The sequence below is a fragment of the Vigna unguiculata genome, chromosome 3 (assembly GCF_037176805.1).
Source record: "Vigna unguiculata cultivar grain cowpea cultivar isolate G323 ecotype 2 chromosome 3, ASM3717680v1, whole genome shotgun sequence".
In the NCBI taxonomy this organism is placed as follows: domain Eukaryota; kingdom Viridiplantae; phylum Streptophyta; class Magnoliopsida; order Fabales; family Fabaceae; genus Vigna; species Vigna unguiculata.
The window spans coordinates 69,422,250-69,448,297 of NC_140794.1; the positions used below are offsets into that span (position 1 = coordinate 69,422,250).

Here is a 26,048-nt window from a genome sequence, read left to right on the forward strand (position 1 = left end):
AAGAAAACGTTGGAGAAATAACAAGAAGAAGATAACAATGTTACATTAAGAATGAATTGGTAAATCATCTTTACAAATTTCAATTTTTCTTTCCCTTATGTCGATGAAAGCGGAAAAGAAAAACAAATTCCAGGTAGTTAATGTGCTAGCAACAACGTGAAAGACAGTGTCTTCAACGATAACACTTTTGCACAAAGTTGTGTGTGAAAGACAGTGTTTTCAATGATAATACTTTTGCACAAAGTTGTGTGTGTAGAGAGGGAGAGAGATTGGGCCTTTTGAACAGACGAAATTGCTTCTTGAAAATGTGTGGTTAATGGTTACCCAAATCTATGTCTTCCCCAGATCACTATGAATTGGAAAAAGACTATTTAGTGGGTTTCCTTTTCAAAGGGAAATCTTGAAAAGGGAGTTAGACTTTTGCAAGAGAATGCTTCAGGCTGGGACACAAAGGGAAGACCATTAAGATGTGCATAGCACCTATTCGACCTTTGGCATTATTCTGTTCTGTCTTCAGTCATGGTACCACAACTCCAATATCTCTGTGATCTATGATCTGTGTGAGTAGTGTGTGATTAGGACCTGAACTAGTCTCCTTTTGTATTCCTGTGTTTGTCTCCGAGTTCATTGTTTACAGTATTTATCATACATCTACCTCAACAAGTGTCCTGTGGTCCAACTGCATCTCCTGCCACAACTACACAAAACCAAGAGATAAGATGCACTATTTCCTCTGACGTTATCACCCTATATATACCATTATACCACGCACTACATAACCCTCTGCACTCTCTTTTAAGCAGGCTTGTATTATATGAAATCTGAAACCGGGCTGGTCAAAAACTGTGATCACAGGTATCACCACTTGTACTGAGCACTTAGTTTTTTACCTACAAGGGTAGTGTTGTGTTGGCCTAAAAGGACTCAGAGAGTGCCAGGTCCCTAGTTTATCTCTATCTAGACCAGGATTTAAGCTGCTAGGTCAACTTGGCAGAGCACCATTTCCTTTGGCCAGAAGTGGATCTTGGAATCTCAGTTCACGGACAGAAACAAGGTAAGCCATTTAATATTTTGTCACTAGTCTTAACCCCTAATCATATCTGAGTTAATGGGCCACTAGAAGGGAATAATAATATGCTGATTACGAAGTTGAGACCGAGCTAAGCCTCATGTCCTAAGCCTTGTAAATTCTACAACTATAATTCATCAATATTTTGAACGTGTCTATAGATGAATTGTCTAGTCTAGCGGAAGTCAGCATAGCTTACCTAACCCTCCCTTTTCATGATCCTTTCTCACTTTGCATAAAAGAGTTCTTGTGATTGAAAAGAGATCACAGATGGTAAGGTCATTTTGAACGAAGTCTGTAAATTGAACTGAAATTAAATTTTGTAAATTGTGACTTGTTAACTCTGCTACTTGCTGAATGAAATCATGACCCTTTGAGAAAATTCTTAAGAGAAACGATTGCATGCAATTTTCAACTTCAACATTCATGGGCAAAGAGATTTTTGGCCAAAATTCAGTGAAGCATGTTTAACCCTTGCACCAACTGAAGCACTTTCACCCACCCTTTGTCTTGACACCTCAAGCACAAGAAACAAGACATTTAGCTTTGAGGAACGCTATGGAAAGGAAGGAATATACCCTTAACATACTCACACTGCTACATATTCTTAGAAACAAGCTATAACAACAATGAAAAGAAAATTACTTGAGCTAATTAACACTCCAACCGTGATCCGGAATCACTTGCTGGTTTACATAACAGAGCATGCATTTGGGTTCTCGTCGCTGAAAATCTCAGGGTCATAAGCGTAGTCGATGTAGTTTTTGGCTGGCCAGTACTCACTTCGCTTGATTTCAGTTTTGTTATCTTCTTCTTCTTCTACTTGTTCCTTGTTTTCCTCGTCAACTTTTTTCTCTTCCTTCTTCTCCTCTTCTTTCTTTTCTTCTACCTTCTTCTCTTCCTCCTTCACAATAGAGGCTTGCTTTTTGGTCCTCTTATATACATGATCAACAAGCTTCGCAGGGTCGATCACACCTTTAACTATGACTTGATCATTTGCCAAATCTGTTTCCACTGATTCTACTCCTGCACATGCACGCCATTACTATCTGTCAGATCACGTACTAATCATTCACTCCTCTATTCATGGAATCATTGAAGGATGAAACACAACAAGTTAACTGTTTAGGTACATCTATTTTGTTTTCCCTGGATGAATAATTTAATACCGAATGAGTAAAAAAATGTTTTTAGATAAATCACTCTTTGATTATGTTCGGAGTCCCAGCACAGAACACGCCTTTCAGAAGTGTCGAAAGTACTTATATGAGCTGCAATGGCATTTTAAGAGACAACATTCGGCTGAAATTTTGTACCATGTTTCAGCATTGAGATAGATAGCTCTCTCCACTCTTAAAATAACTGTTATGTTGAGAGGGTTACATTACAGTTAATTGAAATGGAGGAATCATTAATTTGATGTGGTTTCACTTTTTCAGCTAAAAATGATATTTTTATTCCGCTGAGATTGATATGATTATCTATATCCTGTGTTGAAAATAGTAAGATCACAATTTTTTTTGAATCAGCGAAAAACCTTGTAACTTCTAAGCTTCGACGCTTTCAAAAGGAACACGATTAGCGCCACAGAGTAGGATTTTTATGCCCATATTTTGAAAAAAAAAAAAAACACAGAACATTACGTGCAGGTGAACCTGTAATTTAAACTATTACGTATGCATGCACATTCCTAAGGGGCTGTAATGGTTTCATTGCAGTTTGGAAAGGCGTTATTAAAAATTATAAATATAAACTAAACATGAACTTTGTAACTAAAAATAAAATCCACAACAACACATTCTCCTTTCTCAGTACCATCTTTATTTTTTGATAAAAGAATTGCAGCTTTACTCAACAACGTGGGCTCACTCACTCTGTACTAAAGACTAAAAATGTGTTAAAAGAAGAAAGTATAAAAAAGTATATTATAAGCATTGTTCTTGTGATTATAAGATTCCATGGTAAATTTGAGAGAAGAGAAAGGCGTAAATAAAATTAAAGGGGGCAATTAAACTCTTTCTTTTCAATTATGAAATGCAGTTTTGTTGGGATTCTCGAAAATCATTAGTAATTGGTAATCATGGTAACAAAGAATGATTGAAAGGCCCAGGGTCATGTAGGACCCTGGGATTTAGTTCAGCTGAATTGATCCAAAACGTGTTTGTTGTAGTTGTTAGTGCACGAGTGAAATAGTATGAAGCAGAAATAAAGAAAAAAGAGAAAGAGAGAAATGAATCTTTGCACCTTTAATCTTACGGATTCGCTTCTGTATAACTTGAGCACACGCTTCACAATGCATTCGAATTTTTAGCACCACTGTTACCGCAGGAGGAGGCTGACCAGCCATTCAAACAACCACAGCAACAAAATAACGTTGGTCAATCATCAATTTGAACCAGACGATGCATCAGCAAAAGTTAAAAAAAAAAGGATACAAATAAAAATGAATAGTTCTTCTTCTCCTGAGTTGTTTACTTTTTTTCATGAATTTGTCGCAATATGAAAGAGGCACCTGTATGGTCCCACTATCTTACAATGTCTGAATTCAGGTACGGGTCATGGCATGGGGTTTCCAACTTTCATCTCAAGTTTTATTAGAAAACAAACCAAAAAAGCAAACTTTAGTAACCCCACGTTGGAAATTCCCAGAAAAAACTGGTATTAACCCAATATACACTGGTCTGCATATTATTAAGAATTTATGAATAGTTTAATGGATCAGAGGTTTTGAATGTCACTGTCATGATCCATTGTATTTGGGAGCCTGTAGTTTTAACTTTTAACCTCCATACAGAAGACGTCAGCATGGTTGTGTTGTGTGGTGTGAAAATTATTTTACTGATGAATGATGTGTGTTGTGTGGAAGTGAATGTCCTGAGAGTGGGACACGGTAAAAGCCACCCGTGACCGTGACCCCATTTTGCAGCAAAGCAGCATGTCAAGTTGCAACTTGAAAAAAGTGAGTGGGGTCAAACCCTCTCATTTGTCACCGCCGTTCACCTCGTTACGTGTGCCTATCCAAGGGCCATCACTTTGTTTCGTTACTTTCATGTCAGCACTCACCCTGGAATGGATCGCAAAACAATACACCAAAAATACTAAAAACGAGACTTACTCTCTCTCTCACACAACACTACACACTGTGCTGTTAATCTCTTATCTCTAATCTCTAATCTAAACCGATATTTCATCACTTTTGCCTCGTCTACACTACAAGAAAACAAGTTTCACAAAGTTGAATGATATTAGATTTACCTCATCTTTTTTCTCCTCCTCTTTAGGTGGTTCTTCTTTGATTTCTTCTTTTTTCTCCTCTGGGGCTTTTGGCAACGGTGAAATAAGCTCCACTTTCTTGCCACTTTTCTTTTGTAGCCTCTCCAGCACCTTTATGGGGTCTGCTGCCATTCCTTTCACTACCACTTTGCTTGTCCTGCTATCCGCAGTCACATCTTCCACTCCTGTTTCACACTCCCAAAAAAACAGATTACATTACAAACGTTAATCACCCCGTTTCATAAAACAACTTTACCTTTCTTAACTATGGATGCAATCATGATCTTTTGTCTCTACATGAATAATGCGCGTCTAAGACAAAATTATCTCATCATTATTTTGTGAAATTCAAAAGTAACCATGTGGATAGTACTGAATTGATGCCTCTAACAAGGAGGGAAAAGAGAGGGAAACCCAAAAGTTTTCATAGTTAGAAGAAGTGAAGTTATTAAGAAACATGGTGAAGGGAAATGACCTTGGAATCCTTTCAATGCTTTTGCAACTTTCCTTGCACAGGCCTCGCAGTGCATGTCAACTTTGAGCACTATCTCCGGTGGTGGCTCCTCCTTGCTTTCATCCTTCTTCTCTTCTACCTTCTTTTCCTCTTTCACTTCTTCTTTATTTCCTTCTTCCTTCTTTTCCTTTGCAAACAAGATCACAGAGTTAAAAGAAAGCAAAAAGAAAGATGGAAGCAGGAGAATTGAGAAAAGATGATAAAGATGGTTGTTGTAACAGCAGAAAGTTATGAATAAGTTGGGAAAAAATAAACTGAAAGGAACATGCAAAGAGAGAGAGAGAGAGAGAGAGAGAGAGAGATTGAGTGTAGAAGAGAAGTCTTACTTCACCCATGCCTGTGACAGTAGACAATGCGTTCTGCTTGAGAGAGAGTTTACTTGGTAACGCAGATCTTAATGTTATGTGGTTTGAATGTAGAAAACAACTCTTGTTTTGTTTATGCACTCTCTCTCTCTCTCTCCCTGCCTCTCTGTCTATCGTGGCAATGTTGGACTGAGGAGAACATTTAACGTGTAGGGATTCTGCAAATCTGACGTGGACACTTTACTGCATAATCTACTGCAAACTTAAAAAAAAAAGAAAAAAAAACATTTTTATTACTCTGCTATTTTTGGTTAGATTAAAGTGAATTACTATGTAGGCAGTGTGTGCATGGTTGAAACATCATTCTAGAGCAGTTGATATAGTAATAATTTAATTTGACGGTAAAATATTTTTACCGGTTACTTGTTGGTTTTGTTGTAAAATACTTGTTACAATACAGTGTAATGGTGAATAAAAACACAGAATTTTCTTGGTTCTTCCCTTTTCCAAGTTATTGCAGACGAATGGTTGTGGCTATTACCTAGACCATCATCACCATTGACTGGTCATACCTCCATCTAATCTTCCTCGGCCGAACCTCACCCTCTTTCATGCCATCACACCTTTGCAAATGTTTGACAAATTAAGCCAACTAGTGTGTGTACCACTTGTGATGCTCTATTTTCTTTTCTTTTTTTTTTCAGAAAAGTCACTAGGTAGGCCTTTTATATATATATATATATATATATATATATGTTCATTTTTATTATTTAAATTGATGTTGTTGCGGTTATAATATTGTTGTGTCTTTATTGTTGTCGTTAAAATGAATATATCTCATATTTGAATATTTCTATTATTTTTTTAATATTTTTATTTATTATATATTTTTCTTTCACATGAGAATATTTATACTCCTAATTTAAGGTAATATAATTTTTTTTACTTATTATTATTAATTTTTGTTTAATTTGAAGAACTCTTTTGTTTTATTAAAATAATTTTCGTTATTTTTCAACCATTGAGTATATATGTTGATATTTGAAAAGTTTTCTTAGTTCTCTAAGATATTTTCCATCTTATCATACCTTAATTATATATTTGATTTCCTTTGTGCGATTTCTTTCTATAGTCTCTCAAATTATTTCTAAAACACACATTTGTTAGTTTTTTAATATTTTTATTTATTGTTTTTATTTTCATCATGTAGAATAATATTTTGATATATTCTATCTAATTATTTTTTATTTTATAACTCATTATTAATCATACTGTAATTTTTTCACTTTAAATTATGTTTAAAGTGGTTAAAATTATATATATATATATATATATATATATATATATATATATATATATATATAATATGATATGATATTTAGGAATAATATATGATGATTCACTACAAGAAAAAATATAAAATAGTGATTGATTTAGTCAGTAACCCATATCAGTCACTATCTTTTGTCGTTGGTGGTAGTAGTTAATTATTTTCTGAATCAATGATTAAATTAGTGATCGATTCAATAATCAAATCGATACATGATTTAGTGACCAATTTATTTGTAATTTAATGACAAATTTGTTGGTCACTAATGATATTTCTATTTAATTTTAACCAATTCAAACATAATTTAATAATTAGTTCTCTAAGATATTTTTCATCTTATCATCCCTTAATTATACATTTGGTTTCCTTTGTGCGATTTCTTCCAATAGTCTCTCAAATTATTTGTAAACACACATTTGTTAATTTTTTAATATTTTTATTTATTGTTTATTTTCATTATGTAGAATAATATTTCGATATATTCTATCTAATTATTTGTTATTTTATAACTCATTATTAATCATATTGTAATTTTTTCACTTTAATTGTATAAATAACTTTTATTTTCTACAATATAAAAATTTAATGTAATTGTTATGAATATTTTTTTGGTCACTATCCAACATATATTGAAGTTCAAAAGATACAAAATTTATGTCAAAATTTTATTATTATGTTTATTATTTGTTCTTTGTGTCATTTTGATCAAGTGATGTATTATAACTTTTATTAGTGTATAAAAAAGAGATTTATTAGAATTTAAAAAATTGAAGTAAACAAACATTTAAAATATATTTTAATTTGAATATTTGTTTTCCTTTTATATTTTTTGAAATATTTTTTAATTTTATCAACTAAGTTAATCAATGTTGTAGTTTGCAAATTTAATAAATATTTTGGTTCTCATGAAATTTTATTTTGTATTCTAATCTAAAATGTAGACAATTATAATTTATTTCAAAGTATTTGATATGGAAGAAACAATCATCCTCCTAATATTGAATATCTGATAATATTATGTTTTCTTTTTAGCGTAATTTTTTTCTTTTATAAAAATTAATATTGAAGTAGTTAGTACGAGTATGGGTACGAGATTATACTTGTTACTCGATGGGGATGAGGATGAGACAAAAGTTTCATACCTGTTGAGTTTGGGTATGGAGATGGGAATGAATTTTTTATGCAAAAATGGGTATGAAATAGCGAAACTCATCTCGCCTCATCCCGTTGCCATCCCTATGAGAGCAGCAATGGTATTAAAGTAAGCAAAGCATTAAAAGTAAGTTAGTCTATAGTCATATATGTATTTGATGATTTACAAAAGTAATCATATTTTGATACACTGTAAAAACAAGCAAGGACACATTTTACAAAGTTTGGGATTTGGCAATGCAGGTGGTGAATACCAAAACTATAATATAAGATGGTAGGGCAATGCTTGCATGCCAAATACCATTTTAGGGTACATGCCAAACATGTAAGGAACCCCTACAGAGGGCCACCCACCCTCAGATGTAAATGCAACAACTTAACCCTATTGTGAAATCCCATACAAATTTCAAGTTTAGACAAAATTTTAATTTGAATATAATAATAATAATAATAATAATAATAAGGATTAAATATATTTTTTATCCCTCAAGTTTAAGTGAATTTTAGAATTAGTTACTCTTTACAACTTTATACTAATTTAGTCTTTCATTTTTAGAAATACATAAATTTAGTCTTTCTTACCAAATTTTATCAAGTTAATTTAATATTTTAAACGCATTTTATAATAATATTTGAGTTAGCATTGAAACTAAAATGTGTTTGAAGCTAAAATACTATTATTAAATGCGTTTGAAACGTCAGGTTAACTTAACAAAATTTGGTTAAAAGGACTTAATTCACACATTTTGAAAGATGAATGATTAAATTAGTCAAAAATTTTGAAGAGAGATTAATTCCAAATTTCAAATTTCACTGAAATTTGAAAGACCAAAAACATATTTAATCTTAATAATAATAATGATTGAAGTTATATGTACATTATAAAATAATTAGATTTTTTTTAGGATTTAGGAATTAAGATTTAAGGTTTAACTAAAACTTTGTAAACATTCTTTTGAGTCACCAAACTGAAAATTAAATATATGCTAACTCTAACTTTACACACTTTGCTAACTCTCCATCGACTCAAAATTGTTGGTCCCAAACAGTAAATATAAAAATTATATCTAATCTTCTATAGGTTACTTTTAGTGCCTAACCATGGACCATTCATAATAATATAATAACTTTTTACCTAAGCTTCTTAGTTATTTACAACCTAGAATATAGTAAGAGCACAAAAATTGTCAAATCCATGCAATAGATGAAAAATTCGTTCAACAATTTTTATTCATATAATCAACATTTTTTTAAGGCTTGAATTCGCTCAACGACCCCGAAAGCAAGTGGAGAAAAACTTTTGTCAAATTCGCTTAGTATAAACTAATGTTTATATTAAGATTTTTTGTTAATTGTTGATGCATGATTTTTTTACTAGATCTCATGATTTTTCCGATTGTAGATAAATCATAGGCAATGAATGAGATTAGTGTAAAATATTTATCAATGTACTGTGCACTTGCTGCCAAAATGTTAATGTGACTGTCACCCACTCAACTTTTATACTGTCATCTTCTCTTTGATTTTTTTTGGTGGAAGCATCTCATGCGTTGCTAAATTTTTAAACTGAAAATGAGAAGAAAAATAATTGTTTTTTTTTTAACTAAAAGTCGTCCAAAATTAAAAAAAAATGGTAATAGTTTGTCTAAAAATAATCTTACAACTAAAATTCATTTGAATGGGGCCCTGATAGTTTTTTTTTTCTACTTGAGTTATTTATTGTTTAAAAATTACATTTTTTTTTTGGAATGTATATTTGCTTTAATTTGATGGATATTTAAATTCCATCATAATGAATAATGGACACAAATTTTATATCTTTTTGAATATTTTATTTATATTTTAAATTTCGCTAAAGTTTAAACTGCATGGGCTGGATTTCTAGGTTTGGGCCATAAAAATTGATTAGAGAAATATGTTGTTTTTCCCGCTATTACTTGTAGCACTCCCACATTTTATCTGCGCACTACCAAATTTTCAAAATGTTTTTTTTTAAATGACTTTCAGATGATATACTTTTGGAAATTTTTTGAAACGAGTTTTTCGAGATAAGAATTTGGAAAGAGAATTCTAGAATAAAATTTCTAAAATGCATGAAAAACATTTTAGAACAAGCTTCTTGGAATAGTCCTCACATGAAACGCGTTATAGAAAAAAGAGCTTTTTTTTTCATGTTTCGGCTCTTCTTCTTCCTCTGCACCTTTTTTCTCTCTTCTTATATGGCAATGGCGGTAACAGTGATAACATAGTGCAGTAGTGAAATGTATTTTAGTTTCTTTGTGTTTGTGTAGGGTGCAATTACCAATTGTGGAAGTACCGAAAATAATAGCCTGTTTTTCTTTCTTTGGTAGCCCAACATAGTAATGCTTTATTTATCCTTTATTTTGTTAAGTTCACCGACTAATTTTGTCGGGCTTTTTTTAGACGTTTACATTTTTTTTGTATCTAATTATCATTAACTGTTTCAGTCTATAGGCTTATGAATTATTACTTTCTCTTTTGTAAGAATTGAACAATATAGTCATTCAATTTAAACTATTAAAAATATATTATTATTTTTCTCTGTATATTAACTATGATTTGATTTTCACAAAAGTATTTAAGAAGTTATCTTAAAGAAATTTATTTTACTAATTTCTAATGTATAAGTTAAATACTACTTCAATTATCTTATAAGTTACAAACTATTTATAGCTTATAACCTGAATTGAAAAATATAATTTTTAAACAATGTTAGAAATTTAGGAATAAAGACAAACTCACACCATAATCCCACAACTACGAAGTCAAAATGGGCTCCGGCCCGGGTTGATATATTCAACCTGCCATCAAATTGACAAATCAGTCCACCTTGAAAGTTCGTTCATTTTTTTTTTTAAATTAAAAAAATTATAAAGATTAAATTTTCTATAATATATTTTTATAAATATGTAAATATCTAATACTATTATAATTTAAATAATTAACACTGACAATTTAAGTTTTAATTATTAAAGGTTAAGTATATTTTTAGTCTTTGTAATTTGACACGAAATTAAAATTCTTTCTGGTTTTAAATTTTGATACATTTTTGTCTCCAAGTTTTCGAAATGAATGAATATATCTCTCTTAATCAAATTACGTTGAAATTTTTTTGACATGTCAAATGTGTTCATGCTTGCATTTAAGCTGTTTACACCGTTTTACACGTTCCTGTATCAATGATGAAAAAAAATAAGTTTTTTAGAATTTTTAAGGTCTCTATTAATAAGCAAGAAAAAATATTTCTCTAACATATTGCTAGTCTTATGTATTTATGATTAATAATTTTAAATCTTGAAATATTATCGATTTCTTTAATATAAGAGATTTTGTTAAGGTAAAAGGATTATTGTAAAAAGGTTATTGACAAATTAGAAAAAGGAAACTCAACGAAATCTGAAATTAATACTGTAATTATTTTTTATTTTATAAACTTTTTAGATCTGTATCACTGTTTTTTGTTAGGTTTTTTGTCAAATTAAACTTTTTATGTTTAATTATATTTTAATTTTTAGCAACATTAAAATATTTTTGTTCCATTATTTAATTATTTTTAACTTTCATTGGTGAACGTTAAATAAATTATTAAATACAATTGTACAACACTTATGAGCATCTTTGTCCTTTAAATAACATGAAATTGCATTAATGATAGTTATTAGGTCATATTTCATTTAATATAACAATTAACTACGAACTTTTGTAAAATTCGATGTGTATTAATCATCCTTAACCAATGTTGCTAGAGCACTAGTTAATATGAATCTTAAAAGAATAACAAATAAGTATGAGCACGAGACTTGATAGAAATGAAATAAAAAATAAATCTAATAGTTGTTGGTATGGGAGGGGCATGAGAATGATAATTAATTTTTACCTTAAATGATTATGAGGTAATGAAATTTGTTACTGGACCAAACCGAACCAGAACGAACTGAAGTGAACCTTAAATTGAACTGAACCAAACTAAATTGAACTGAACTAAAACAGACTGAACTAGATCAGATTGAACCATACTAGACCAAATTGAACCAAACCGAACCAAAATAAACCAAATCGAACCGAACACTTTCATAATCAAGAATTTTTTTTAATTGTAGTCAATATCACGAAACAAATAACTTGACCAGTGGGTGATTTTTTTTTTTGAACCAAACCAAACCAGATTGAACCGGACCGGACCAGATTGACCAAAATGAATCAGATTGGACAGAACCAGATCGAACCGTACCAGACCGAACCAGATTAGACTAAACAAGACCAAGTTGGACCGAAGTGAAGCAAACCGAACCGAAACAAATTGAATTGAACTGAACCCAATTATCAAATAAAAGGGAAATATTACACTTTCATAATCAAGAATTTTTTTTTTTGAACCAGACTATACTAAACCAATCTGGACTAGACCGAACAAGATTAGACTTAACCAAACTTAACCAAACCATATCAATAAATATTTTTGTTCTTTTAGATTAAAGTCAATATCAAGAAACAAATAACTTAACCTTAAGTTGGAGAAAATGCTAATTTTGGTTGAATAATCAATTAAAAGAGAAATATTACACTTTCATAATCAATATTTTTTTTTCCGAATCGGACCGAACCGAACTAGACCAGACCAAATCGAACCAGACTAAATCAAACCAAATTTAACTGAATCAAACCAAACTGAATCGAATCAAACCAAATTGAACTGAATTGAACCGAACATTTTCATAATCAACATTTTTTTCCAGATTGTAGTCAATATCATGAAACAAATAACTTGATGAGTGAGAGAAAATATTGTAGTCGCTTTCGTAATCAAGATTTTTTTTAACCGAACCGAACTGAACCAAATCGGATCAGATCAAACCAAATCGAATCATACCGAACCGATCATGATCGAAACAAACCAGATCAGATCGAACCAAACCGGATCGAACTGAACCGCCCTCTCCATCCCAAAAACAAAATGACAATTACTCTAATCTAATTAAAAATATACTAAACCATAGAAAATTAATTAAAGAATATACAAATTTTAAGTAATTACCAATAATTTTAATAAAGATTCAATTATACAAATTTATTAAACCTAAAAAGATTAATTATTTTACATTGATGAAAAAATAAAATAACGTGTGAATCCAATTATGAACAAAAAAAAAAGACCCCACTTAAAATAAAATAATAGTGTTTATGCTAAAGGATAAGATAAAAAAAATTGTAAACAAAAATTTCTCTCTTTTTCTCTCTATTTTGATTCCATTGCAGCCAAAGCCTTCTTGAACCATTTGAATTATTTGATAACTCTAGTACCGTAATAAATGATAGGATTTGGTAAACTTGTTTGGATAGATGTGCCCACGATCATTAATGAGCATCACCAAACTAAATTTAATTATTTTACATGTACACAATATAAAAATAAAAATATTAAAATAGAGTGAAAATATGAACATCAAAATTCACAAGACACGCACGGGTGAGGAAGTCTTTGGCATCCCCTTAGTCAAAATAGCACATGCGAATGCGATGAGGTGAATTGCAGAGTCGGCAAGGCTACTTCTTGCTGCACTGCTCCTCCACACCACTTCCCATGTAACGACAAGTTCCAACGTAGTAACGTATCATTCAGTTACATTACGTGTTCTTATCGTATTGGTTTCTCTTTCACCTGTTGCTTACTTAACCCTTCTCCATCCCTTCTTCCCTTTCCCCTCACACTTCTTTTCCATTCTTTTCATTCCTCCCATGGCTGAAAAAAAGGTACTTCCAATTTCATCCCAATTAATTCAACTCAAATTCTTTCTTTCTCTGCCTAATCGATCACGATCATTCATCAGGTCGCCATAATGAGACTCAAGGTTGATCTCCAGTGCCACAAATGCTACAAGAAGGTCAAGAAAATTCTCTGCAAATTCCCTCGTGAGTGCCAAATTCTCAATCCATTTCTTTTCTTTTTGATTAATTTGGCGTTACTGTTTATTGTTCTGGTACTGGAAAAACTTGCATGCCCAATATGGAATAGTTTACGAAATTAAATTAAACTAGTTCACCAACAGTGTGTGGTAAGTGAATGAAAAGAGAATCAAATTGAGTTGTTTTTGGGGTTGTTGAAAATTTTGTGAACAAGAGAAATTCGAGACCAGGTTTATGACGAGAAGCATGACATGGTCACCATAACGGTGGTATGCTGTAACCCTGAGAAGCTGAGGGACAAGATTTGCTGCAAAGGCTGTGGGACTATCAAAAGCATTGAAATTCTCGAACCTCCCAAGCCCAAACCACCTGAGAAGCCCAAGGAGCCCGAAAAACCCAAGGAACCGGTGAAGCCCAAAGAGCCAGAGAAACCGAAAGAACCGGAGAAGCCTAAGCCACCATCCAAGCCAAAGGCGCCAGAGAAGCCGAAAGAACCAGAAAAGCCCAAGGAACCAGAGAAGCCCAAGGTGCCCGAAAAGCCCAAGGAAACCTCCCCTCCCCCGCAGAAACCGAATCCACCGGTGCCGGTGCCTGCGCCGGCTCCAGTGCCAGTGCCTGTGCCTGCGCCTGCACCAGCGCCGGTTCCGGTGCCGGTGCCAGCGCCGCCGCCAATGGCGGTTCCGATCGGAGTATGCTGTGTACCATGCTATGAAGGTCGGGAAGGTGGGCCCTGTTTTCACGGGTACGGTGGGCCACCACCATGTTATGAGGCTTATTATGGAAGACCTGTTTACGACAGTTACGGTGGGGGCAGGCCCTGTTACGTGAGCCGTTGCGATGAATATTTCTGTGAAGATAACGCTTCCGCTTGCTCAATTATGTGATCGTCATCTCCATAATCCTTCTGTTTATTCATCGATTCTGTCACCTCTGTTGTGCCGCTCATGCATGCAATCATCGATCCAAGGAATAATAATCTTCTTTGTCTTTTTGTGAGTACAAATTAATCACAATGCTAATACATGTTACCTCAAATATCTTATAATAAAGTTTCCTTGTGTAAAAATTAGTTTGCATCGTTGCATTTGCTTCTAAGAAAGGATGAGAATTTGGTGCCGGTGGGGACTTGAAATTAAATGGTGGACGACTAATCTCTATATAACAACGACTCCACCTTGAATTATGAATATGCTTTTTTGACAAAAACAAAGGTAACTTTTTCACTGCAATAACACCACCAATAATATTGAATAATTAGGTCAGTGTCATGATAAAGACTCTCAATTATTTCCATTTTGCGTTTACACAGTGTGATATTGGGTTTCAGTAACTCAATTTTGCAGTTATGATGAATGATGATGCTTAATTTTCTTATGAAACTAAACCTAACAAATTCTTTGTTGTTGGTTTCTGGCTACTAAGATACATAGAAAATAAATAAGAATGTAGTGGTTTGTTTGTATTTACATTAGGAAACTCTTCTTTTCAGTGGGGGAATTTTGGGTTAGGAAGATGACGATTAAATGATGTTATTGCACATTGTCCTTTAGAGAAAGTTGAATACGCTTTGCCTGCTCATGCTTTAGTGGTTATTGAACAATGACTTGAGCAGACAGTGACAAGTTGGCGACCGTGTTCTCTTCTTTCCTAGCCAACAACTTATGATGTAATTTGTGTAAATAGATGGATATGGATCAGCAATGATCCAAACACATCCACTTTAATTTTGCCTCTTTGAACAGAGAAGAAGGAAGAATAAAACTTGAATTGAAATGGTTTCTTATGGCAGAAGTGAAAGGGACTTGGCGTCTGAAGATAATGTCTAGTTTATGTTGTTCACTACACAGTTCTTATGGTTCAGAGCAGATCAATCAGCATTAAATTATTAGCTACCAAATTGCTCATTCTTCTTTCCTAACTAATCACTGTGCCAACTTTCATCATTTCAAGCAATCTGGTTAGACACTTTAGAATTTTTTTATAAACTTCAGACACTCCTTTCAATATCTGCAATCCAAAATATAATTATTTACGTTAGTGTTTAATGTAAATGGAAATGTGTGTTTATTTATTTTTAATAAAATTGATTATTTTATTTGAAAAATGTTCTTACAAATATCATATAAGATTATGGAAGATTCATAATGGCATGGAGTATATAAAGAGATGATATAGTTGTTTTAAGCCGATTATAACCTGATAGATAAGAGATAATTAATTACATAGAGTTAAAACTACAAGAAGTACCAAAAATAATATTTTTCAACTGAATAATATTGTCTTAAATAAACACTTGTGTAAAAATAGAATAAAACTGAAATGAATAATATGATATCCTTATATAATTTCTTAACATTTTTTTATCGTTTTTAATATCCATGCATATTAAAAGGTCCATAAATTAAATAAAAAATATTTTTACGTTAGAAAATTAATTTAATTGGAGTCGATTCTCCAACATTGAACCAAACATAATTTTTATGATAGACAAGATTCGATATTTCTTTTCAATTGGTTGGTCTTATTGATTTTATTTGCTTGTTCATAAAGCATTTCAATGAAATCATGTCATATAAACCTATACTTAAGACAAAGCTGACTTTTAAATAGGTTACTATTAAAGATTAAGAAAAGGATATGTATTGAGAAAATAAATACAAATAAGTGTCAGACTTATCAAACTCTAACCTAACTTATTTCCATATACTTATTTCTCTCACCGTCTCTTTTTTAATAAGTTAAATTACACCACTTTACAGTTTTTATTATATTTCTCATATACCTATACTCTATAAAAAAGCTAAACATTTATTTTTATTTTAAATTTATTTTCTCTTTCCATTGGTCTAAACGCCACATTATAGAAACTCTATTTCCTTATATTTCTCCTTTTAAAAATTGATAAAATATAACATATTTCAAAAATGATAGCTTTTAGGCTTTCGGCCTTTTTCCAAAAAACAAAGCAGAAGAACTTTAAAAAACTTTTCAATGGTACGGTTTATCGTATTATGCAGCATGATTCACACCTTTAAACAATTGTAAAATGACAAGCATACCCATCAAACGTGGCACCCTCTGCAGCACCATTGCTTGTGCCCAATGACAAATAATAAAATAAAGAATATATTAATTGAATACTACATTCATAATACCAAATATTAGACTATAATCTATTTTATTTTATTTTATTTATTTGGGTAAATACTTAACTTTTTCAGACAATTCAAAACAAAAATACTACAATTAAAAAAGAAGAAATCGCTTATATGATGAAAATAATCAAAAGAAGAAATAAATCCTTTAATTTATCATATATTGTTTTGATTTCTATTAATTATTTTTGTTCTGAGATTTTTGGGTCATATGGTTGGAGTCAAATGTATCTGAGACGATTACGTAAATATGTCTTTTTTTTTTAAGTTGTTTTGTACATGTCGTGCTTATCATTAGAGCTCTTAAAATGGGTTGAAACTCGCGAGTCAATCCGATTCACTAAGGTTCAAGTTGGATTGAGTTGAAATTCTTTTACAAATTTTAATATGGGTTGATTTTTGATCCGGCTCACCAACTCACAAATAAATGGTCACACAAGTGTTTTTTGTTAAGTTGAAATTTATATTTAAGTTATGTTAGGTTTGTTTTTTTAGCCAACACATAGATAATTTGTACTTTTGTGATTTTTGTCTGTATTTGGATTGTATTAAAGTTTATTTAGATTTTAATTAGAATTAGAATTTAGTTTTGAGTGAAAAAAATTGTATTTTTTAAATTAAGTGAACCAGCGAACCAACCCGTTTAACCCACCAATCAGTGGTGGTCCGGGTCAAGTTCAAATTTTTTTTAGCTCACTAATAAGTGAGTCGTGTTAAGTTGGCTCACTAAATAATCAACTCGTGGTGGTTCGAGCTGGATTGAGTTTGGCTCACTGAGTAAATCGCTTTGACAGCTCTACTTATCATGTAGGCTTAGTAGGTGTGAGTCATTCAGAGCTCTACTTATCATATAGCCTTAGTAGGTGTGGGTCAATGGGTTGGATGGGTTTGAGTGTATTTCTTTTTGTACCCATGATTTTTGTTGTACTTTTATGGAATTGTGTAAAAGATAAATATTTTTTAGTTTTTATTTTTTTTTATGTCGTCGTGGTTGATTTATTTTTCTCTTTTTCTTTTATAGTCATTCTTTCGGTTGTGTATTTTCTATTTTCTGTTTATATATATTTTTTAATCTCTCATGCTTTATATTTACTTAGAAGAGATTAATACATCATATTATATTTTGAAACAAGTAGTTTTAGTTCTCAATAACAAATTTCACAATTTGAAAGCTTTTTTTTACATAAAAAACAACTTTCAGATTCTACAGTCTCAGACACATTCAGATTACATAATCTAGGTTTTTTTTTTTTTTTTATAGAGAATTGACTTTTGAATTGTGTCATCTAAATACCTTTTTTTTTCATGCAAAAATTGACTTTTTAAAATAGCTCATTTAAACTCAAATAATTATCTCAAACTTTAAATTCAACTTGGCATTTATAAGTTCAAATATCAGTATTATTTTCAAATGCTCAAAACAAATAGGAATTCATTTCAAGTTATGATGATACAGCCACCCATTTAAACAACACATGAATAGATGTAACTAGATTCTTCATCACTTCTTCATATTCAATTGGTTCAAGTTTACTATAATCCTCAACATCAAACAAAATTGATAAAATCCTAACTTACTTCCATGAAACCTAATTATCAAACAAAAAGATATCATTACAACATAAAGTAGCATAAACCAATTTATTCAACTTAGATCTTACATGTAGATATATTAACTCACACACACGCAACTAGGGATGATAATATGGACCTGGCCCGTCGGGCCGGCTTGCAGACTCGCGAAAAAAATGTGGGGCGGGCCAAGGTAGTGAGCCCGCAGGCCCAACCCGCATAAGCCCACAGTCCGCATAAAAAAAAACTAAAAATTTGCACTTGTGTATATTAATTACTTTTTTTTATGGACTCTTACATTAACGTTTCAAATTCTTGTGTAATTGGAAAAGACAAGTATTATGTATTTTTTAATGTGCTAAAATTTAAAGAATATATTTTGTATGTCATAGTATGAATATGAATATGATGAAAATGTTGAATTATCAATTTATCATCCAACTTCCCAGAGTCTTTACTTAATTTTGTAAACTTCTTAAAGTTTCCCAATTTTTAAACATTGAAAATTTTATCATAAGAATTAACAAAAAAATTAAAAAAAAAAAGTAGGCCAACTCGTGGGCCAAGTGCAGGGCGGGGCGAACCAGTGATTGCAACCCACATAAATTGTGCGTGACGGGACGAGCCAACCCGCGATGTGCAAACCTTATGCGGATCGGGCCTAAATGGGCCGGGCCAGGTCGGGCCACATTGCCATCCCTACATGCAACCAAAGATAGAACAAGAGAAAACTATAAATTTGAGAAAAAGAAAAATTATACTAAGACAAAATTTGATTGGCTCATAATGATTTTTAGGGTGTCAAAGTTTTCCTCATAAATTAAGTTCAACTTTGTAAAAATTGTAAATTTGGAGTTTCGCAATTTTATGTTTCCGAATATATTTTGACTCTTAATTTTAATACCAAGACAAATTTTGTAAAGGGAAAAACATACACAAATGACACCGAGTTTTATAAAGTGTATACTAAGATTAAATATACTTTTCAATTAAATTGATATTAAAAGGAAAATCAATAGTAGATAGAGAGATGCAAACGAGACTTAAGAATGAGGACATCTTTTTGTTTTTGATTAAAATAATTTTTATTTTTATTTTTCGTTCAATTTAGAATTTTATGTTTAAGAATATTGTAATGCTTCTTAATGTTTTTAAATATAATCACTTACATATTTTTAGGAACTAAAAAAATTTTGATGTCTGCGAAACATTGACATGGTTAAGTTGGTATGTATTATCAACAATGGTATCAATGAATCAAGTACACAAGTTCAATGAATAATGCCAAGATAAACTTAAAGAGGACTACACACCATAGAGTTATGAAGTGCGTCACATATTGTGCAAATGTATCACATTTCATGTTTTTTTCAAAAAATTTGAACCATGTGGACTTTTTTTTTTTCTTGTATACAAGTTACTTGCTGGGACATAACTTCGTCTCATTTTTTTCTCCAAAAATTTGACATTGAATTTTGAAAGGTGAAAATATAATTATATATATAGGATAATCTATCTTTTATATAAAAAAGACATTTTTAGTTTGCACGATCTAATTATTGATTCTGAAAATTTTCATACTAAAATTAGGTAGGTCACTAACACAGTTTCTGATTCAATATGATAATCCTTTTTTATTTAATTTTTTTTAAAAGAAAAAAAAATTAAAATTATTTTTTTTAGATAAAAACTTGAAATTTATTGAAATAAATAGATTTATCATTCTTTGAATGATAAATCGTCATTAGTGGTGGATATATGAAATTTAAATAACAAAATATCTAATATTTTAAAATTACTGAAAAAATAGATAAAAGATTGAATATAATATGATATTTTGAGCAAATTTAAAATCTTTATAAACAAAACAAAATATTAGTTCCCACCCATGGGTTGAATGGATTCTTATACATAAATAAATAAGTTAATAAAAGAATAGAAAAATCATTTATTCTGTCACTTAAATATAGAGCTGTCAAAACGGATAATTCGGCCTGACCTGGCTCAACCCATCACGGGTTGATGATTTAGTGAGCTAACCCAACTCGACTTACTTTTTAGTGAGCTAAAAAAATTTGAAATCGGTCCGACCACCACGAGTTGGCGAGTTAAACGGGTTGACTCACGAGTTTCACTTAATTAAAAAAATATATAATTTTTTTATTTTTTTGAGTAAAAACTAAATTATAATTCTAATTAAAATCTAAATAAACTTTAATACAATCCAAATACAAACCAAAATCAAACAAATACAGATTATTTATGTGTTAGCTAAAAAAAAAACCTCAAATGACCCAAATGTAAACCAAAATAAAACAAATACAAATTATTTATGTGTTAACTAAAAAAAACCTCACATGACCCAAATGTAAAGTTCAACTTAATAAAAAACACTTATGTGACCATTTTATCTGCACCAACCCGGCTCACCACGGATTCAACTCGGATGAGCTGGGTTCTAGATGAGTCAGGTCAAAAATCAAACTGTATTGAAATTTGTAAAAACATTTCAACCCAATCCAACCCGAACCCGTGGTGAGCCGGGTTGGCTCGCGGATTTCAACTCATTTTGACAGTTCTACTTAAATATATATATATATATATATATATATATATATATGTGTATCGTTTTGAGGTTTCTAAAGTTAAATATATTTTTAGTTCATAAAATTGAACATAAATTTAAAATTCGTATGCTTCCGAAATTTTGATATATTTTAGTTTTTCAACTTAAAAAAATGAGAAATATATATATATATATATATATATATATATATATGTTTGTGTGTCAAAGAGTATAATCAACTCAAATGTCAATCTGAAATCTAATTCGACACATCAATAAAATTTAACACAATTTAATTAAAATAAGGCTTAATTATACTTTTGGTCCTCTAATTTACATGGTGGGTTCATTTTGGTCCTCTAATTTTTTCGGGGTTCAATTTAGTTCCCTAGTTTGTGTAGGAGGTTCAATTCAGTCCTTGACGTTAAATAAATTAACGGCAGAGTGATTTGATGTGATACTGTGGCAATTAAAAATGACGTGTCAAGTAGGGACATCAGATTATGTGGACAGTAAAGAATGAGAAATGAAAAGCAGTGGTAATTGGGTTTTGAATGAAATTAGGGTTGGAGTGTTTTGAACGAAATTAGGGTTCGTCGAAGAAAGAAATTTGGGTGCGAGGAAGAAATTGGGGATAACGTTGAACAGATTAGGGTTCGAGGAAGAAGTGAAAATCAATCAATATATAACGATTCGAGGAGGAAGGATTCGTGGTCTCCTTCAGTGCGGCATAGGTTCATCGCTGTGTTTGTAGTGGCACGAAATCGAAGGTAAGTTTTCTGGTTTTTGCATACCCCACGAGTTACAGGAGCAAGATGAAGAAGAATGACCCCTAGACATCACTCAGAATTTAGAAAGCTTGCCAAATGAAGATGAACTCCAGCAGGACGAAGAAGACGACTGAAATTAGGGCAAATGAACACTTCTATCTCCATAAATAACCTTCATTGCCACCTCATTACACCACATTGATGACAAGGTACTCAGAACTTGCCACGTTCCTGTTCCAAACAGACACAGTGGCACTATTTTGACGCGTTTAACTAAAACTAACGGGAGGAACCATTTTAAATTGTTTTAACAAATTGGGGGACTAAATTGAATCCCGAACAAATAAGAAGATCAAAATGAACCTCGCATAAGTCTAATTAAGCCTTAAAATAATTAAATTTATTATTTTGAAGTTTGAAAACTAAATTATATTAAAATTTTAAACAAATATAACTTTTAGTTTCACGTTAAAATTTAGTGACAAAAAGACATATTTATGTTAATTATAAAGATCCATAATACTAAACAAATTAAAAAAGTAAAAAAATAAAATATGAAGTATATATTTCAGTGTTTTATCTTTTTCAGTTTATCTTAAAAACATCGAATAAATATTATTCTTGACATTTTATTGTTAGATAAAAACATTGATTTTCTCAGTTCCATATCTCATTCTTCTTTAGATATTTGTTGAAGGAGGTAGTGTGAGGTGCGAGATAAGGCGATGCAGAAGAAAGCATAGGCTGCAAAAATGGCTTACAATATCTGCTCTTCTCCTTCTTCTCTCTTCCACGATTTTCCCTCCATCTCTTCTTCTTCAACCTCATCCTCCTCTTCTTGTTCTTCCTCTTCTTCTCGCAAATTCAAACTTCGAAACTTGTCTTCCTCTTCTTTTCAACCTTCTCATTCCAATTCTCTGGCCCTGAACTCAAAAACCCTTCTCCATGCCCCACAGGTGTCCTTGCACGAACCCATTTCCGAACAGATACCATCGGAGGGGAATTCGGAGGGAAATTCCTTGTCTTCCTATAAAAGTAGTCGTATCTGGGTGAATCCCCGAAGCCCGAGGGCGAAACAACTTGAGAGAAAATCCTACGATGCAAGGTACACTTCTCTTGTAAATGTCGCCAACTCCTTGGACTCTTGCAATCCCTCTCAAGAGGACGTGTCTCTGGTTTTGAAGAATTTGGGGAGTAGGGTTTTAGAGCAAGACGCTGTAACTGTCATCAACAACATGTCCAATTCCCTTGTTGTGCCCTTTGTTCTCAGATACTTTCAGCGTAGGATTAAAACCACCAGAGAGGCCATTCTCTACAACGTCACTCTCAAGGTGTTTCGGAAGAATAGAGATATGGATGCCATCGAGAAGATGTTTGATGAAATGCTTCAGAGAGGGGTCAGGCCTGATAATGTCACCTTCTCGACCATAATTAGCTGCGCCAGGCTTTGTTCGGTGCCCCATAAGGCCGTTGAGTGGTTTGAAAAGATGCCATCGTTTGGGTGTGAGCCTGATGAAGTTACCTACTCGGTTATGATCGATGCTTATGGCAGGGCTGGTAACATTGACATGGCTTTGCGCTTGTATGATCGTGCAAGGACCGAGAGTTGGCGCCTTGATACCGTTACCTTCTCAACCTTGATCAAGATGTATGGTTTGGCTGGGAATTACGACGGATGCTTAAATGTCTACCAAGAGATGAAGGTTCTTGGTGTTAAACCTAACATGGTTATTTATAATACTCTTTTAGATGCCATGGGGAGAGCTAAGAGGCCTTGGCAGGCCAAGAGTATATTTACGGAGATGATGAATAATGGATTGTCACCGAATTGGGTGACTTATGCGGCTCTCTTGCGAGCCTATGGTAGAGGGCGCTACAGCGACGACGCTCTCTTTGTTTACAAGGAAATGAGGGAAAAGGGAATGGAGATGAATACTCATCTTTACAATACTCTTTTAGCTATGTGTGCCGATCTTGGCCTTGCTGATGAAGCATTTAAGATTTTTGAAGACATGAAAAGTTCTGCAACTTGCCTTTGTGACAGTTGGACGTTCTCGTCCTTGATTACCATATATTCTTGCAGTGGGAACGTTTCGGATGCTGAAAGAATATTGAACGAAATGATGGAATCTGGCTTTGAGCCTACTATTTTTGTTCTGACGTCGCTTGTGCAGTGCTATGGGAAGGCTGGGCGTACTGATGATGTTGTGAAGACGTTTGATCAACTTTTGGATTTGGGTATCAGTCCAGACGACCGTTTCTGTGGTTGTCTTCTGAATGTTATGACCCAAACACCGAAAGAAGAACTTTTCAAGCTAAAAGATTGTGTGGATAAGGCTAATCCAAAGCTTGGGTCTGTGGTAAGATATTTGGTCGAAGGGCTGGAGGAGAGCGATGGGGAGTTTAGAAAAGAAGCTTCTGAACTCTTTGATTCAATTGCTGATGAAGTAAAGAAGCCCTTTTGCAATTCTCTGATCGATCTGTGTGTCAACCTGAATTTGATGGACTTGGCATGCCAGCTTCTGGACCTAGGGTTGACGCGTGAAATATATACGGATATACAGACCAAGTCTCAAACTCAATGGTCTCTGCATCTAAAGAGTCTCTCGCTTGGAGCTTCGCTTACTGCGTTACATGCTTGGATAAATGATTTGTCCAAGGTTTTGGAATCAGGAGAGGATCTTCCACCAGTGCTTGGAATTAACACTGGTCATGGGAAACACAGGTATTCGGAAAAAGGTTTGGCAAGTGTTGTTGAATCACATTTAAACGAACTCAACGCTCCATTCCACGAGGCACCAGATAAGGCTGGCTGGTTTTTGACAACACAGGTAGCAGCCAAGTCATGGCTGGAGTCTAGGGAACTGGTTACTGCATGATTAATGTTATTGGGCTATGGGGTTTAGGTAATTCCAACTACAGCTTTTCTCCATTGTTTATGTTGTTTAAGGGAATGATATGCCATGCAGATTTATGCATTTTCCTTTGTCTTTGGAGGAATTTTTTGTATTAGATTCAGATATATATTTATTTTATTATGAATGTCTTATAGTCTAAATGTAGAGCTGACGGTAATATTTATTCTCAAGTATGGTGGCTACTGGCTAGGTTTATATTTGCATTTGAGTGATATCGAAATTTGTAAATTTCTTCTAAATATATGTGTACAACTCTAGCCTAAGGTAATAAGGTTTGACCTTATTTCAAATAGTTATGTTGGCAATGATTGGGATTGACTTTGATTTGATTAAAATGTGTATTACTTTTTGTGAAAAAAGAATAGTTAATGTCATGGTTTCAGAGTTCAGGCTATGACTTTGATAGTTCAAGTCCCTCCTTTGTGTGCATGGCGTCATTGACTTTTTCTGCCAATAATTACCCCTTTCTATCTTTTTAAAGAAGTCAATTATCCAACTTAATTGCACGTTTGTTTTATCCAACATAATGAACCATATATGTCTTTATTTAAAGTTCTCTCAAGTTCATCTAATTAATGCCAGACGGGAAACTGTTCGGCTTTTCAGTTTCGACCAAAGAAGGAAACCAGAGGTCCTCTTCTTGAAGGAGGAGAAAGAAAGTTCAATGCCTCCAGGGCTAGTTACAATGATGAAATCTCTTTATTTTAAACGATACATGCTGGTTTGCAGGAGGCTGCAGATTGGGGATGTTTACCGTCTTTGTGCCTTACTTGACACAATCTGTTGAGCCTTTGGTATCTCGTAGAAAAACTGAATACAAATGTGAACACGAGGAAAGTGAAGATGGTGTTGAGTAAGAAACACTCGCAATTGCTGTTAACCGGAGAAGTATAGTTTCTCAAATTCTGGGTTGCAATTTACCAAGTATCTGGATGCAGAACTATTAAATGATTGGGGAATCATAATTTTAAGCTCTCCCTGACAAATTGTGCAACTAGTTGTTGCAGTTTTTTTTTTTCAAAAAGGGATAATATACTTCTTTTCTCAGGAATTTGGCGATGTTTGTCTTGTTGATTCTTGAAATGTAAAGAAACGTGCTGCACGCTCATCTGTGTTTCTTTTATACTAGCATGTTCTGTTTTTGATTCCTTTAGTTTAAGACTCTGGCATTCATAGGTGGGGAATGCAGAGCTGTGCTATTTTTTTTTTCAACGAACCAACTAGTAGAATATGCTCTCACATTTTTATTTCCTAAGTGAATATTAATGGCGGAATTCATCCAACATATTTTTGTGTTTTTGCTGTAATTGTAGTAAACCAGAATTACCACTGGTATATGTTTTGATGCTGAAGGAATAGACAACTATAGTTATCTCATATTGATTTAATACTTGATACTTTTGCTATGAATCTCGAAATTACTAGGGAACCCAGCAGTGCAGTGTATTCAACACGGGCAAACCTTTTTCTTTTCATTTACAATTGATTTCTATATTCTA

The 26,048-nt window shown here is 32.6% G+C and overlaps 3 protein-coding genes across 6 annotated transcripts; 2 read left to right on the forward strand and 1 right to left on the reverse strand.

Moving 5' to 3' along the window:
- Nucleotides 1-1,467: 1,467 nt before the first annotated feature.
- LOC114179973 (heavy metal-associated isoprenylated plant protein 7-like) lies at nt 1,468-5,343 on the reverse strand. The gene is made up of 5 exons (XM_028066490.2): nt 5,183-5,343; nt 4,818-4,983; nt 4,325-4,527; nt 3,314-3,404; nt 1,468-2,095 (listed from the first exon to the last, which is right to left on the reverse strand). The coding sequence occupies exons 1-5, from the start codon at nt 5,189-5,191 to the stop codon at nt 1,761-1,763; spliced, it is 804 nt and encodes a 267-aa protein (XP_027922291.2). The 5' UTR covers nt 5,192-5,343; the 3' UTR covers nt 1,468-1,760.
- A 7,777-nt stretch (nt 5,344-13,120) lies between these two features.
- LOC114179114 (Heavy metal transport/detoxification superfamily protein) lies at nt 13,121-14,634 on the forward strand. 2 transcript variants are annotated; one of them, XM_028065335.2, is made up of 3 exons: nt 13,121-13,415; nt 13,493-13,574; nt 13,785-14,634. In XM_028065335.2, exons 1-3 carry the CDS (start codon nt 13,401-13,403, stop codon nt 14,450-14,452), a joined length of 765 nt encoding a protein of 254 aa, XP_027921136.1. In that variant the 5' UTR covers nt 13,121-13,400; the 3' UTR covers nt 14,453-14,634. The 2 variants fall into 2 exon arrangements, with proteins under 2 accessions (XP_027921136.1, XP_027921137.1); XM_028065336.2 differs by having other exon boundaries at nt 13,150-13,415; nt 13,799-14,634.
- A 7,666-nt stretch (nt 14,635-22,300) lies between these two features.
- Nucleotides 22,301-25,657, forward strand: SVR7 (pentatricopeptide (PPR) repeat-containing protein). Of its 3 annotated transcripts, none has more exons than XM_028063621.2 (2): nt 22,301-24,537; nt 25,132-25,657. In XM_028063621.2, the coding sequence occupies exon 1, from the start codon at nt 22,384-22,386 to the stop codon at nt 24,508-24,510; it is 2,127 nt and encodes a 708-aa protein (XP_027919422.1). In that variant the 5' UTR covers nt 22,301-22,383; the 3' UTR covers nt 24,511-24,537; nt 25,132-25,657. The 3 variants fall into 3 exon arrangements, with proteins under 3 accessions (XP_027919422.1, XP_027919423.1, XP_027919424.1); XM_028063622.2 differs by having other exon boundaries at nt 25,156-25,657; XM_028063623.2 differs by having other exon boundaries at nt 25,279-25,657.
- Nucleotides 25,658-26,048: the final 391 nt, after the last annotated feature.

What these genes read in the sequence shown, in the direction of transcription:
- LOC114179973 (XM_028066490.2), bottom strand. An exon ending in AGGAGGAGAAAAAAGATGAG is followed by an intron (nt 3,405 to 4,324) that starts GTAAATCTAATA and finishes ATGGCTGGTCAG; the next exon opens with CCTCCTCCTGCGGTAACAGT. An exon ending in GCGAATCCGTAAGATTAAAG is followed by an intron (nt 2,096 to 3,313) that starts GTGCAAAGATTC and finishes GTGCATGTGCAG; the next exon opens with GAGTAGAATCAGTGGAAACA.
- LOC114179114 (XM_028065335.2), top strand. An exon ending in AATTCTCTGCAAATTCCCTC is followed by an intron (nt 13,575 to 13,784) that starts GTGAGTGCCAAA and finishes TGTGAACAAGAG; the next exon opens with AAATTCGAGACCAGGTTTAT.
- SVR7 (XM_028063621.2), top strand. Translation starts at nt 22,384, where the DNA reads ATGGCTTACAATATCTGCTCTTCTCCTTCTTCTCTCTTCCACGATTTT.